Source organism: Oncorhynchus keta, chromosome 26 (genome assembly GCF_023373465.1).
Source record: "Oncorhynchus keta strain PuntledgeMale-10-30-2019 chromosome 26, Oket_V2, whole genome shotgun sequence".
NCBI classification, from domain to species: domain Eukaryota; kingdom Metazoa; phylum Chordata; class Actinopteri; order Salmoniformes; family Salmonidae; genus Oncorhynchus; species Oncorhynchus keta.
This window is the reverse complement of record NC_068446.1, coordinates 20,532,977-20,549,444: the sequence shown is the minus strand read 5'-3', so window position 1 is coordinate 20,549,444 and position 16,468 is coordinate 20,532,977. Positions and strand designations below refer to the sequence as shown.

The 16,468-nt window shown below is 43.7% G+C and overlaps 1 protein-coding gene and 1 long non-coding RNA gene across 33 annotated transcripts in view; one reads left to right on the top strand and one right to left on the bottom strand.

The window, feature by feature from the left end:
- Positions 1-16,468, top strand: part of LOC118371672 (disabled homolog 1-like) — a 114,722-nt gene that overhangs the window by 61,135 nt on the left and 37,119 nt on the right. For all 30 annotated transcript variants that reach the window (XM_052480340.1, XM_052480339.1, XM_052480337.1 and 27 more), the window contains one exon: positions 15,778-15,917. In XM_052480340.1, coding sequence (XP_052336300.1) covers positions 15,778-15,917 — 140 coding nt within the window. The remainder of the gene's footprint in view (positions 1-15,777; positions 15,918-16,468) is intronic.
- Positions 2,031-3,217, bottom strand: LOC127912015 (uncharacterized). Of its 3 annotated transcripts, none has more exons than XR_008080108.1 (4): positions 3,172-3,217; positions 2,822-3,121; positions 2,622-2,771; positions 2,031-2,473 (listed from the first exon to the last, which is right to left on the bottom strand). It is a non-coding gene; the product is annotated as an uncharacterized LOC127912015 (long non-coding RNA). The 3 variants fall into 3 exon arrangements; XR_008080107.1 differs by having other exon boundaries at positions 2,622-2,721; XR_008080109.1 differs by lacking the exon at positions 2,622-2,771.

The following is a 16,468-nucleotide window of genomic DNA, read 5'->3' as shown; positions in this document are numbered from 1 at the left end:
CACATGACAGCCTGCTTGGAGTTTGCCAAAAGGCACCTAAAGGACTTTCAGACCATGAGAAACAAGATTCTTTGGTCTGATGAAACCAAGATTGAACTCTTCGGTCTGAATGCCAAGCGTCACGTCTGGAGGAAACCTGGCACCATCCCTACGGTGAAGCATGGTGGCAGCATCATGCTGTGGGGATGTTTTTCAGCGGCTGGGACTGGGAGACTAGTCAGGATCAAGGGAAAGATGTACAGAGCAAAATACAGAGAGATTCTTGATGAAAACCTGCTCCAGAGCGCTCAGTACCCCAGACTGGGGCGAAGGTTCACCTTCCAACAGGACAACGACCCTAAACACACAGCCAAGACTACGCAGAAGTAGCTTCGGAACAAGTCTCTGAATGTCCTTGAGTGGCCCAGACAGATCCCGGACTTGAAGCCATCGAACATCTCTGGAGAGACATCGCTTGAGAGGATCTGCAGAGAAGAATGGGAGAAACTACCCAAATACAGGTTTGTCAAGCTTGTAGCGTCATACCCAAGAAGACTCAAGGCTGTAATCTCTGCCAAAGTTGCTTCAACAAAGTACTGAGTAAAGGGTCTGAATATTTGATATTTCAGTAGTTGTTTTTTATTTGCAAAAATTGATAAAAATCTGTTTTTGCTTTGTCATTATGGGGTATTGTATGTAGATTGATGAGGGAAAAAACTATTTAATCAATTTTAGAATGACCTAAGCAACATAAGAAAATGTGTAAAAAGTCAAGAGGTCTTTCCCGAATGCACTGTAGATTGTACAATGATTCTTTACACTATGAATTGCTTGTTTGGTAACATAAACTGAAATTAGGCAAATGTTATAGAATTTTTGCAACCAGGTAATGGCAGGGCAATTTCTGCTTGTGCGATGATAACCATGCCTCTGAGTGAAGCTTTGACCAGAAGGCTGTACAATCTTTATGCAATTTTGTGTGGTCCCAAAACGTTTTAGTTGTTGTTGAAACAAAGAAACATTGTGAAACTATCATTCCGCTATTACTGCAGATATCAGGAAATGTTTCTGAAATAACAAAGAAAAATATGACATATAGCTCCTTTAACCTGCACACCTCTCCTCTATCCTCCACCTGTATCATCAGCTCTCTCTCCTCCTCCATCGCCCTCTTCCCCCTCTGGGCTGGGAGTTAGCATGCTTTTACAATCGCATGCTGTCCCTTCTACATAGAGTGATACAACTGTTACGGTGAATGCACACACCAAGGAACACACATACACACGTACACATGTACACACACACACACGCACACACACACACACACACACACACACACACACACACACACACACACACACACACACACACACACACACACACACACACACACACACACACACACACACACACACACACACACACACACACACACACACACACACACACACACACACACACACACACACACACACACGCTCCAGGTGATAATAAAACAGTGACAGTGGGACGGCCGAGGAGGCTGCTTCCTCATATCAATGAAATGCTTCTCTATGTCTGCTTCTCCAAGCTCTCATCTGAGGAGTGATACTGAATTAATATTGCTAATGGTTAGACCTCTAAAGGACCTCTGTGTCTAAGAGGAGAGAGAGAAGAGATAGACAGAGCGAGAGAGAGCAAGCGGGAGAAAAGCGCCATACATTTAATTAAAATGTTTTTTTTTGTGATGTGGGTGTATTCCGGTGTTAGTGTGTTGTCTATGTGACCAACCAATTCTTAAATCCGTCTCTGCTGTGCACCAAAAGACTAGGTTAGACCAATGAACTAAAGTATTTGTGTGTGTGTGTGCGTGTTAGTGTGCGTGTGCATTGTGCGTGTGCATTGTGCCACGGTCTCCTCCAGACTTTTCATGTGGTTGTTCGACCGCACCAGTTACTAGTCTCCATAGCAACAGTTTCTCCGCAAGTAATTTGCACATGGAAACATCCCATATGTCACACTCATACTCTCTCGCACACACACTCTCTCGCAGACACACACACTCTCTCGCAGACACACACAGATGGCTACATTGCAGGGACAAGCTCACCATCTCTCCGTTTCTCATTCATGTGTTTTTTCTCCATCTCTCCTTCTTTCTCTCCGTCCCTCCATCATACGACTCTGATGGGAGAATGAAGGGAGTAGATTCATTAGGACCTCCCCTACTGACAGACAAGATGAGATGAAGGGAGTAGATTCATGAAGACCTCCCCTACTGACAGATAAGATGAAGGGAGTAGATTAATGTAGACCTCCCCTACTGACAGACAAGATGAGATGAAGGGAGTAGATTCATGAAGACCTCCCCTACTGACAGACAAGATGAGACGAAGGGAGTAGATTCATGAAGACCTCCCCTACTGACAGACAAGATGAGATAAAGGGAGTAGATTCATGAAGACCTCCCCTACTGACAGACAAGATGAGATGAAGGGAGTAGATTCATGAAGACCTCCCCTACTGACAGACAATATGAGATGAAGGGAGTAGATTAATGAAGACCTCCCCTACTGACAGACAAGATGAGATGAAGGAGTAGATTCATGAAGACCTCCCTACTGACAGACAAGATGAGATGAAGGGAGTAGATTCATGAAGACCTCCCCTACTGACAGACAAGATGAGATGAAGGGAGTAGATTCATGAAGACCTCCCCTACTGACAGACAAGATGAGATGAAGGGAGTAGATTCATGAAGACCTCCCCTACTGACAGACAAGATGAGATGAAGGGAGTAGATTAATGAAGACCTCCCCTACTGACAGACAAGATGAGATGAAGGAAGTAGATTCATGAAGACCTCCCCTACTGACAGACAAGATGAGATGAAGGGAGTAGATTCATGAAGACCTCCCCTACTGACAGACAAGATGAGATGAAGGGAGTAGATTCATGAAGACCTCCCCTACTGACAGACAAGATGAGATGAAGGGAGTAGATTCATGAAGACCTCCCCTACTGACAGACAAGATGAGATGAAGGGAGTAGATTCATGAAGACCTCCCCTACTGACAGACAAGATGAGATGAAGGGAGTAGATTCATGAAGACCTCCCCTACTGACAGACAAGATGAGATGAAGGGAGTAGATTCATGAAGACCTCCTCTACTGACAGACAAGATGAGATGAAGGGAGTAGATTCATGAAGACCTCCCCTACTGACAGACAAGATGAGATGAAGGGAGTAGATTCATGAAGACCTCCTCTACTGTCAGACAAGATGAGAGGGAGGAGTAACTTCAAGTGTTCCTATATTTCGGGAAAGATGGTTGGATGAAACAGCCTTTTGTTTTAACAGATGTCCTGTCTTCATAAATACCATGTTTTGGTTTGTTTCTGTTTAGAACAGTATAAAAGCTAATTTGGTATCTGTGTAGCTGGATAGTTTGAGAACGAGACACGGACTGGGGGAGGGAAAGAGGAAGAGGGGTCAGTGAAAGAGACTTAATATTGACAGGGTCAGTCAGACAGATAGACAATTGAAACAGCAGGTTCAGTCTCCCTCTCTATTCTCAGACTGAACTCCCCTTCTGGCCTGAGAAAGTTTTTGCTTCACGAGGTGACCTTGTCATAGTGGTGGCGATGGTGTATTTTTCGGGAGTTGGGAGGGGGGGGTAATGTGGACGGTTCTGTCCCTGAGGTTTTACCACTCTAATTTGTTCCTTGTTTTCTGTCAGAGTGGATGGCTGCAGGCTACACACACACACACACACACACGTGCGCGCACACACACACACCTCAGGTCCCAAGTGCTCGCCCCTGTCATCCGGGTCAAAGAGGTGATGAAGAGCTGTGAGGGAGAGAGGAAGAGAGGTGGGGAGGAGAGAAAGTGGAGGAGGAGAGGACACCTCTCACAGTAACCACAGCCCCCTAGTGGCAGATCTTAGCCCTCTACAGATATGAATATGTATGAACACATACAGAACAATGACCCTGCATGGCCTTGGTCAGCATAGTAATATAATAATTCAACAGAGTCTTCAGGAAAATCAGAGCACAGTTAGCTTGATGATAAAATCAACCATAAATTTGTTTCTACACACAATCCCAAGAAACATCACTTTAATGTTGGATGTGGTTGTTATCCAGTCCCCAGTAAACGTGCTATAGCACTGGGGATCATCCATAAGAGAGGAGCTTCACTCTAGGAACAGCTACAGTAGTGTGACTGACTGGGTTTTAACAACACTGTCAGCCCGCTGAGACACTGTAAAGCCCAGGCAAGGTCATTTTTCCTGCTCATATCAGACATCTTTGTTGGATTGTGTAGCATTGGGTTGTTCCTTTCATGTCTGCAATCATTCTCTCTCTCTTCCCCACTCATCTCTCTCTCTATCTCCCTACCTTTCTCTCCCTCATCAACCTCTCTCTCTCTCTCTCTCTCTCTCTCTCTCTCTCTCTCTCTCTCTCTCTCTCTCTCTCTCTCTCTCTCTCTCTCTCTCTCTCTCTCTCTCTCTCTCTCTCTCTCTCTCTCTCTCTCTCTCTCTATCTCCCTACCTTTCTCTCCCTCATCAACCTCTCTCTCTCTCTCTCTCTCTCTCTCTCTCTCTCTCTCTCTCTCTCTCTCTCTCTCTCTCTCTCTCTCTCTCTCTCTCTCTCTCTTTTCTCTCTCTCTCTCTCTTTCCCCTCTCATCTCTCTCTCGATCTCCCTACCTTTCTCTCCCTCATCAACCTCTCTCTCTCTCCCTCTCTCTCTCCTCTCTCTCTCTCTCTCTCTCTCTCTCTCTCTCTCTCTCTCTCTCTCTCTCTCTCTCTCTCTCTCTTCCCCACTCATCTCTCTCTCTATCTCCCTACCTTTCTCTCCCTCATCAACCTCTCTCTCTCTCTCTCTCTCTCTCTCTCTCTCTCTCTCTCTCTCTCTCTCTCTTTCTCTTTCTCTCTTTCTCTCTCTCTCTCTCTCTCTCTTTCTCTCTCTTCTCTCTCTCTCTCTTCTCTCTCTCTCTCTCTCTCTCTCTCTCTCTCTCTCTCTCTCTCTCTCTCTCTGTTAGTGTGACAGATGTAATGGAGGATTATTTCATTAGATGTGTTAGAGGCACAGCAGGTCACAGCCGCAGCGGACATTTAATTACATCACACACACACACACACACACACAAACACACACACACACACACACACACACACACACACACACACACACACACACACACACACACACACACACACACACACACACACACACACACACACACACACACACACACACACACACACACACACACACACACACACACACACACACACACAGAGATTAATTCAGCTGTGACAGGAAAGGCTGTGATGGAGCATGATACTAATATAAACCACTCAGCAGGCAAGCTAACCCCGGAGCTATCTACAAATCTACCTCCTACCTCTCTCTACCTCTCCCTATACCTCTTTCATCCCCCTTACTCTCACTCTCTATCTACCTCTCTTGGCTTTCATGTCGCTCACATGCTGGGATGACTCTCTGAAGGGAGGGGGGGTTGTCACAAGAATGTGTGTGCATGAGTGTACTTCCTTGTGTGTGTGTGTCTGTGAGCTTGTGTGAGCCATGTGTGCATGCCTATATGGTCTATTGGTCTGTAACTATAACAGTCATAATGGCCAAAAAAAGATGAATGAAATACTGCTATGGGCATCAGGTACAGTAGTTTAGAGGTTGATGGCGCGATAGAGATGGCAGCTTTGCTTCAAGTCCTTAGTGTTATTGCATACAGTCGGGAATAACTATTTGATATCAGAGAGACATGAACTTACCAGCACAACCAGCACTACGACCAGGAATACGACCAGGAATACGTCCAGGAATACGACCAGGAATACGACTTTCCCAATGCGGATCCTTTGTCTGCACCTCCCAGGGCATTTGAACTGACTCCAGAGGCCGACCCCAAACAACACCGTCAGAGGAGAGTGTGCCGGAGCGGTCTTCTAGTGAGGCTTCGGATGTGCGCACACCACCCACCGCTTCAGAGTATATTACTCGCTAATGTCCAGTCCCTAGTTAACAAAGTCGACTAAATTAGTGCAAGAGTTGCTTTCCAAAGAGATTTCCAGGATTGTAACATACTCTGTTTCATGGAGACATGGCTAGCTGGGGACATGCTGTCTGAGTCAGTACAGCTAATGGGATTTTCAGTGCATCGCACCAACAGGAACAAACATCTCTCTGGTGAGAAGAAGGGCGGGGGGTGTATGTTTCATGATTAACAACTCATGTTGTAATTATAACAACATACAAGAACTCAAGTCCTTTTGTTCACCTGACCTAGAATTCCTCACAATCAAATGCCGACCGTATTATCTGCCAAGAGAATTTTCCTCCGTTATCTTCACAGCCGTGTATATCCCCCCGTAAGCGGTGACCAAGACGGCCATCATGGAACTTCACTGGACTTTATGCAAACTGGATATCCTGAGGCTGCATTTATTGTAGCTGGGGATTTTAACAAAGCTAATCTGAGAACAAGGCTACCTAAATTCTATCAGCATATCGATTGCAGTACACGGGCAAGTAACACACTCGACCACCGCTACTCTAACTTCCACGATGCATACAAGGCCCTCCCCGGCCCTCCTTTTGGCAAATCTGACCATGACTCCATCTTGTTGCTCCCCTCCTATAGGCAGAAACTGAAACAGGAAGCGCCTGTGCTTAGGTCTATCCAACGCTTGTCTGACCAATCGGATTCCACGCTTCAAGACTGCTTCGGTACCGTGGACTGGGATATGTTCCCGGTAGCCTCAGACAAAAAACATTGACCTATACTCTGACTCGGTTAGTGAGTTTATGAGGAAGTGTATAGGAGATGTACCCAATGTTAAAACATTCCCAAACCAGAAACCGTGGGTAGATGGCAGGAGGCCTCATGAGGCTGAAAAAATGTGGCTTATCCCCAAAAACCCTCACTCTCCAGAGGGTGGTGCGGTCTGCACAGCACATCACCGGGGGCAAACTAGTACAGGACACCTACACCTACACCACCCAATGTCACAGGAAGGCAAAAAATATAATCAAGGACAATAACCACCCGAGCCACTACTTGTTCACCCCACTTCCATCCAGAAGGCGAGGTCAGTACAGGTGCATCAAAGCTGGGACAGAGAGATAGAAGCTGTTTTTCAATCTCAAGGTCATCAGAGTGTTAAACAGGCACCACTAGCTCAGAGAGGCAGCTGCCAACCTACAGACTTGATATCATTGGCCACTTTAATAAACGGAACACTAGTCACTATAATAATGCCACTTTAAAAATGTTTACATATCTCGCATTACTGATCTTATATTGACAGTTGAAGTCGGAAGTTTACATATACCTTAATCCTAGTAAAAATTCCCTGTCTTAGGTCAGTTAAGATCACCACTCGTGAATTTTGGCCCATTCCCTCTGACAGAGCTGGTGTAACCGAGTCAGGTTTGTAGGCCTCCTTGCCCACAAATGTTCTATAGGTTTGAGGTCAGGGCTTTGTGATGGCCACTCCAATACCTTGACTTTGTTGACCTTAAGCCATTTTGCCACAACTTTGAAAGTATGCTTTGGGTCATTGTCCATTTGAAAGACCCATTTGCAACCAAGCTTTAACTTCCTGACTGATGTCTTGAAATGTTGCTTCAATATATATATTCAATATATCCCCATCGTTTTTCTTCCTCATAATAATCTATTTTGTGCAGTGCTCCAGTCTCTCCTGCAGCAAAGCACCCCCGCAACACGATGCTGCCACCCCCGTGCTTCACGGTTGGGATTGTGTTCTTCGACTTGCAAACTTCCCGCTTTTTCCTCCAAACATAACGATGGTCATGATGACCAAACAGTTCTATTTTGGTTTCATTAGACCATAGGATATTTCTCCAAAAAGTACGATCTTTGTCCCCATGTGCATTTGCAAACCGTAGTCTGTCTTTTCTATGACGATTTTGGAGCAGTGGCTTCTTCCTTGCTGAGCAGCCTTTCAGGTTATGTCCATATAGGACTCGTTTTACTGTGGATATAGATACTTTTGTACCTGTTTCCTCCAGCATCTTCACAAGGTCCTTTGCTGTTGTTCTGGGATTGATTTGCACTTTTCTCATCAAAGTACGTTCATCTCTAGGAGACAGAACGCGTCTCATTCCTGAGCGGTATGACGGCTGCGTGGTCCCATGGTGTTTATACTTGCGTACTATTGTTTGTACAGATGAACATGGTACCTTGAGGCATTTGGAAATTGCTCCCAAGGATGAACCAGACTTGTGGAGTTCTTGGTTGACATCTTTTGATCTTCCCATGATGTCAAGCAAAGAGGCACTGAGTTTGAAGGTAGGCCTTGAAATACATCCACAGGTACACCTCCAATTGACTCAAATGGTGTCAATTAGCTTATCAGAAGCTTCTAAAGCCACAACTTCATTTTCTGGAATTTTCCAAGCTGTTTAAAAGGCACAGTCAACTTAGTGTATGTACATTTTGGACCCACTGGAATTGTGATACAGTGAATTATAAGTTAAATAATCTGTCTGTAAACAATTGTTGGAAACATTACTTGTGTCATGCACAAAGTAGATGTCCTAAGCGACTTGCCAAAACTATTGTTTGTTAACAAGACATTTGTGGAGTGGTTGAAAAACGAATTATAATGACTCCAACCTAACTGTATGTAAACTTCTGACTTCAACTGTATATACTGTATCCTTCACTATCTATTCTTTACTTTCTATTGCATCTTAGCAGCTCTGTCACTGCTCATCCATATACAGTGGGGCAAAAAAGTATTTAGTCAGCCACCAATTGTGCAAGTTCTCCCACTTAAAAAGATTAGAGAGGCCTGTAATTTTCATCATAGGTGCACTTCAACTATGACAGACAAAAAAATCCAGAAAATCACATCGTAGGATTTTTTATTAATTTATTTGCAAATTATGGTGGAAAATAAGTATTTGGTCACCTACAAACAAGCAAGATTTCGGGCTCTCACAGACCTGTAACTTCTTCGTTAAGAGGCTCCTCTGTCCTCCACTCGTTACCTGTATTAATGGCACCTGTTTGAACTTGTTATCAGTATAAAAGACACCTGTCCACAACCTCAAACAGTCACACTCCAAACTCCACTATGGCCAAGACCAAAGAGCTGTCAAAGGACACCAGAAACAAAGATGTAGACCTGCACAAGGCTGGGAAGACTGAATCTGCTATAGGTAAGCAGCGTGGTTTGAAGAAATCAACTGTGGGAGCAATTATTAGGAAATGGAAGACATTTACATTACATTTAAGTCATTTTAGCAGACGCTCTTATCCAGAGCGACTTACAAATTGGTGCATTCACCTTATGACATCCAGTGGAACAGCCACTTTACAATAGTGCATCTAAATCTTTTAAGGGGGTGAGAAGGATTACTTTATCCTATCCTAGGTATTCCTTAAAGAGGTGGGGTTTCAGGTGTCTCCGGAAGGTGGTGAAGACATACAAGACCAGTGATAATCTCCCTCGATCTGGGGCTCCACGCAAGATCTCACCTCGTGGGGTCAAAATGATCACAAGAACGGTGAGCAAAAATCCCAGAACCACACAGGGGGACCTAGTGAATGACCTGCAGAGAGCTGGGACCAAAGTAACAAAGCCTACCATCAGTAACACACTACGCCGCCAGGGACTCAAATCCTGCAGATTCAGACGTGTCCCCCTGCTTAAGCCAGTACATGTCCAGGCCCGTCTGAAGTTTGCTAGAGAGCATTTGTATGAAGGTCAGATGAAACCAAAATATAACTTTTTGTTAAAAACTCAATTCGTCGTGTTTGGAGGACAAAGAATGCTGAGTTGCATCCAAAGAACACCATACCTACTGTGAATCATGGGGGTGGAAACATCATGCTTTGGGGCTGTTTTTCTGCAAAGGGACCATGACGACTGATCCGTGTAAAGGAAAGAATGAATAGGGCCATGTATCATGAGATTTTGAGTGAAAACCTTCCATCAGCAAGGGCATTGAAGATGAAATGTAGTTGGGTCTTTCAGCATGACAATGATCCCAAACACACTGCCCGGGCAACGAAGGAGTGGCTTCGTAAGAAGCATTTTAAGGTCCTGGAGTGGCCTAGCCAGTCTCCAGATCTCAACCCCATAGAAAATCTTTGGAGGGAGTTGAAAGTCCGTGTTGCCCAGCAACAGCCCCAAAACATCACTGCTCTAGAGGAGATCTGCATGGAGGAATGGGCCAAAATACCAGCAACAGTGTGTGAAAACCTTGTGAAGACTTACAGAATAAACTTGAGATAAACTTTTGTTATTGACAAAATACTTATTTTCCACCATAATTTGCAAATAAATTCATTAAAAATCCTACAATGTGATTTTCTGGATTTATTTCTCATTTTGTCTGTCATAGTTGAAGTGTACCTATGATGAAAATTACAGGCCTCTCATCTTTTTAAGTGGGAGAACTTGCACAATTGGTGGCTGACTAAATACTTTTCTGCCCCACTGTATTTTACACTTATCTATTCTCATCCCATTCCTTTACTAGATTTGGTTTATTAGGTTTTGTTGTGGAATTGTTAGATATTACCTGTTAGATACTGCTCCACTGTCGCATCTAGGAGCATAAGCTTTTCGCTACACTCGCAATAATATCCGCTAACCATGTGTATGTGACCAATAACATTTGATTTGATTTTATTGGATTTAGGTTCCAGAGTTAGCCCAGCAAATGGATTTATTGGCGGTTTGAATCTCAGGGCTGAAGGGTTTCTGTAATCAGTACCTACTGCCGCTGGTCTCTTCAGCAAGGCACTGAAACTCTAAACCCCCCCCCGGTACCTAGTGCTTCCTGCTTGCCTATCGTATGTGTGTGGTGTTTCATCTCAGAGTGATGGAACTGGACTAAGGTCCTGAGAGAGCTGCGACAGATCAGGCTAAAGTCTCATCCCCTGAGGGTCTCTCTCGTTCTCTCTCACAATTCAATTCAAAAGGGCTTTATTGGCACGGGAAACATACATTGCCAAAGCAAGTGAAATAGATAACGAATAATAGGGAAATAAACAACATAAACAGTAAACATTACACTGCTTTAAAAAAATAGAGGCATTTTGAATGTTATATTGTGGCGATGTACAGTGTTGTAAAAATATTGAAGGGTTTAAGTACAAAAGGGAAAATAAATAAACATACATGAGTTTTATTTACAATGCTATTTGCTCTGCCTCGTTCGGGGTTTGCAATGCATTCAGACAGTATTCAGACCTTTTCACTTTTTCCACATTTTGTTATGTTACCAGCCTTATTTTAAAATTGATTTTTTTTAAATGTCCCTTATCAATCTACACACTACCCCATAATGACAAAGCAAAAACAGGTTTTTAGAAATTTAGAAATGTATAAAATGTTTTAAACAGAAATGACTTATTTACATAAGTATTTAGACCCTTTGCTATCAGACTCGAAATTGAGCTCAGGTGCATCCTGTTTCCATTGATCATCCTTGAGATGTTTCAAAAAATTGATTGGAGTCCACCTGTGATGAATTCAATTGATTGGACATGATTTGGAAAGGCACACACCTGTCTATATAAGGTCCTACAGTTGACAGTGGTATGTCAGAGCAAAAACCAAGCCATGAGGTCGAAGGAATTGTCTGTAGAGCTCTGAGACAGGATTGTGTCGAGGCACAGATCTGGGGAAGGGTACCAACAAATGTCTGCAGCATTGAAGGTCTCCAAGAACACAGTGGCCTCCTTTAATCTTAAATGAAGAACATAGTTGCCTCCATCATTTGCCTCCACCTTAAATGGAAGAAGTTTGGAACCACTAAGATTCTTCCTAGAGTTGGCAGCTCTTCCAAACTGAGCAATCGGGGGAGAAGGGCCTTGGTCAGGGAGGTGACCAAGAACCTGATGGTCACTCTGATAGAGCTCTAGAGTTCCTCTGTGGAGATGGGAGAACTTTCCAGAATAACAACCATCTCTGCAGCACTCCACCAATCAGGCCTTTATGGTAGAGTGGCCAGACGGAAGCCACTCTTCAGTAAAAGGCACATGACCGCCCGGTTGGAGTTTGCCAAAAGGCACCGAAAGGACTCTGACTATGAAAAAACAAGATTCTTTGGTCTGATGAAACCAAGATTGAACTCTTCGGTCTGAATGCCAAGCGTCACGTCTGGAGGAAACCTGGCACCATTCCTACGGTGAAGCATGGTGGCAGCATCATGCTGTGGGGATGTTTTTCAGCGGCTGGGACTGGGAGACTAGTCAGGATCAAGGGAAAGATGTACAGAGCAAAATACAGAGAGATTCTTGATGAAAACCTGCTCCAGAGCGCTCAGTACCCCAGACTGGGGCGAAGGTTCACCTTCCAACAGGACAACGACCCTAAACACACAGCCAAGACTACGCAGAAGTAGCTTCGGAACAAGTCTCTGAATGTCCTTGAGTGGCCCAGACAGAGCCCGGACTTGAAGCCATCGAACATCTCTGGAGAGACATCGCTTGAGAGGATCTGCAGAGAAGAATGGGAGAAACTACCCAAATACAGGTTTGTCAAGCTTGTAGCGTCATACCCAAGAAGACTCGAGGCTGTAATCGCTGCCAAAGTTGCTTCAACAAAGTACTGAGTAAAGGGTCTGAATATTTAATATTTCAGTAGTTGTTTTTTATTTGCAAAAATGGATAAAAATCTGTTTTTGCTTTGTCATTATGGAGTATTGTATGTAGATTGATGAGGGGAAAAACATTTCATCCATTTTAGAATAACGTTATCAACATAAGAAAATGTGTAAAAAGTCAAGAGGTCTTGAATAGCGTCATACCAAAGAAGACTTGAAAGTTGCTGCCAAAGGTGCTTCAACAATATACTGAGTAAAGGGTCTGAATACTTATTTGAATGTGATATTTCAGGGTTTTTTAATACATTTAAAAGCTTTTCTAAAAACCTTGCTTTGTTTTGTCGTTATGGGGTATTGTGTTTAGATTGATGAGGGGAAAAAAACTTTTGAATCCATTTTAGAAAAAGGCTGTAACGTAACAAAATGTGGAAAAAGTCAAGGGGTCTGAGTACTTTACGAATGCACTGTATGTTCATATTGATATTGTCCACCCGGTGGCCATTCTATTCAACGACATCTAACTTGCGATTTTTCTTTGGCGCTGAAAAGGGAACCAGGAATTAATTTAGTTAAGAGTCATTGTTGAGAACGGTTGCTGCTGATAACTGCTGGTTCTCTCCTGCTATCCTTGTAAAAGCATTTGAAAGCTTTTTCACTTTCATCAATAAAACACTGGAATCCTGACAATGATTCAGTTTCTTTTTAAATGGTTTGGCTGGCTGTCAAATTACAGTTACACACACCTTATAGTTACACATACTTTATAGTTACACACACCTTATAGTTACACACACCATAAGGAAAACCATATAGTGTTTGTTCACTGGTTGCCATTTTCTTTTGTCAACAGGTTGCAAATCTTGCTGCTGTGATGGTAACTGTGGTACTCACCTATTAAATATGGGAGTTTATCAAAATTGGATTAGTTTTAGAATTCTTTGTGGGTCTGTGTAATCTGAGGGAAATACAGTTGAAGTTTACATACACTTAGGCTGGGGTCATTAAAACTTGTTTTTCAACCACTCCACAAATTTATTAGGAGTCGCTTAGGACAGCTACTTTGTGTGTGACACAAGTCATTTTTCCAACAATTGTTTACAGACAGATTATTTCACTTACAATTCACTGTATCACAATTCCAGTGGGTCAGAAATGTCCATACACTAAGTTGACTGTGCCTTTAAAAAGCTTGGGAAATTCCAGAAGAGGTGTGTGTATATGACATCATGTGAGTCAATTGGAGGTGTACCTGTAGATGTATTTCAAGCCCAGTGCCTCTTTGCTTGACATCATGGGATAAAGTATAAACACCATGAGACCACGCAGCCGTCATACCGCTCAGGAAAGAGACGCGTTCTGTCTCCTAGAGTTGAACTTTGGTGCGAAAAGTGCAAATCAAACCTAGAACAACAGCAAAGGACCTTGTGAAGATGCTGGAGGAAACAGATACAAAAGTATCTATATCCACAGTAAAACGAGTCCTATATGGACATAACCTGAAAGGCAGCTCAGCAAGGAAAAAGCCACTGCTCCAAAACCACCATAAAAAAGCCAGACTACGGTTTGCAACTGCACATGGGGACAAAGATCGTACTTTTTGGAGAAATGTCATCTGGTCTGATGAAACAAAAATAGAACTGTTTGGCCATAATGACCATCGTTATGTTTGGAGGAAAAAGGGGGAGGCTTGCAAGCCAAAGAACACCATCCCAACTGTGAAGTACGGGGGGTGGCAGCATCATGTTGTGGGGTGCTTTGCTGCAGGAGGGACTGGTGTACTTCACAAAATAGATGGCATCATGAGGAAAGAAAATGATGGGGATATATTGAAGCAACGTCTCAAGACATCAGTCAGGAAGTTAAAGTTTGGTCTCAAATGGGTCTTCCAAATGGACAATGACCCCAAGCATACTTTCAAAGTTGTGGCAAAATGGCTTAAGGACAACAAAGTCAAGGTATTGATGTGGTCATCACAAAGCCCTGACGTCAATCCTATAGAAAATTTGTGGGCAGATCTGAAAAAGCGTGTGTGAGCAAGGAGGCCTACAAACCTGACTCAGTTACACCAACTCTGTCAGGAGGAATGGGCCAAAATTCATCCAACTTATTGTGGGAAGCTTGTGGAAGGCTACCTGAAACATTTTGACCCAAGTTAAACAATTTAAAGGCAATGCTACCAAATACTATTTGAGTGTATGTAAACTTCTGACCCAGAAGCTGAAATAAATAATTATTCCCAATAAATGTGGGAATTAAAGCTGAAATAAATCATTCTCTCTTCTATTATTCTGACATTTTACATTCTTAAAATAAAGTGGGGATCCTAACTGACCTAAAAGAGGGAATTTTTACTAGGATTAAATGTCAGGAATTGTGAAAAACTGAGTTTAAATGTACTTGGCTAAGGTGTATGTATACTTCTGACTTCAACTGCACGTGTCTCTAATATGGTCATACATTGGGCAGGAGGTTAGGAAGTGCAACTCAGTTTCCACCTCATTTTGTGGGCAGTGTCCACATAGCCTGTCTTCTCTCGAGAGCCAGTTGTGCCTTCTGCGGCATCTCTCAATAGCAAGGCTATGTTCACTGAGTCTGTACATAGTCAAAGCTTTTCTCAACTTTGGGAATCTTCTTAATTATCTTCCTCACTCCCTCCCACTCTGTTGTCTGCGAGGAGTACTTTACTAACCACAGGAGATAACATAGAGAGAGGAGCGAGGACAACACACACAAACACACTAGTGCACACACTCAATACACACTACACACATAGATAATAGAGAGTGTGAGAAGAGAGGGGAAACAGAAAGAGAGAGGAGATTAGAACAACATGTCACACCATCATTCAGAGAGGGAATGGGTAGGGGTGGATAGAGGTTGAGATGGGATGGATAGAGAGATAGAATAGAGAGAGATGAATAGAGAGATAGAATAGAGAAGGATGATAGAGATAGAATAGAGAGGGATGATAGAGATATAATAGAGAGGGATGATAGAGATAGAATAGAGAAGGATGGTTAGAGATATAATAGAGAAGGATGGATAGAGATAGAATAGAGAAGGATGGATAGAGATAGAATATAGAATATAGAAGGATGGATAGAGATAGAGAGATAGAATAGGGAGGGATGGGGGTCATAGTCATGTGTGTTTATTGTACTGTACTGACTCTGTGTTTGTGTCTCTCTGTCTCTCAGGGCAGGATCGTAGCGAGGCCGGGTTGATCAGGCGGTTTAAGGGGGATGGCGTTCGCTACAAGGCTAAACTCATCGGTCTGGACGAAGTCACGGCCGCAAGGGGAGACAAACTCTGTCAAGACTCCATGATGAAGCTCAAGGTGAGTGTGTGTGTGTTTGACCCCGAGGACAGGGAATGAGGGGGAAGGGGTCTAGGGTAATAATGGAGCATAATGAGGTGGAGATGGGGGAGAGAAGATAGGGGAGAGAGGGGAGGGTGAGGATCGTGATTTAGGCTCCTATCTCATTTAACATGCTGGGTAATTGTGTGATGGAAGGAAGGTGTGAAAAAGGTGAGGGATGAGGAGGGGTGAGGAAAGGTGAGGAGAGGTGAGGAAAGGTGAGGAAAGGTGAGGGGTGAGGAGATGTGAGGACAGGTGAGGGGTGAGGAGAGAAGAGGAGAAGTGAGGGGTGAGGAGAAGTGAGGGGTGAGGAGAGGAGAGGTGAGGAGAGGTGAGGGGTGAGGAGAAGAGAGGGGTGAGGAGAAGTGAAGGATGAGGAGAAGAGAGGGGTGAGGAGAGGAGAGGTGAGGGGTGAGGAGAAGTGAGGGGTGAGCGGTGAGGAGAGGAGAGGTGAGGGGTGAGGAGAAGAGAGGGGTGAAGAGAAGTGAAGGATGAGGAGAGGTGAGGAGAAGTGAGGGGTGAGGAGAAGA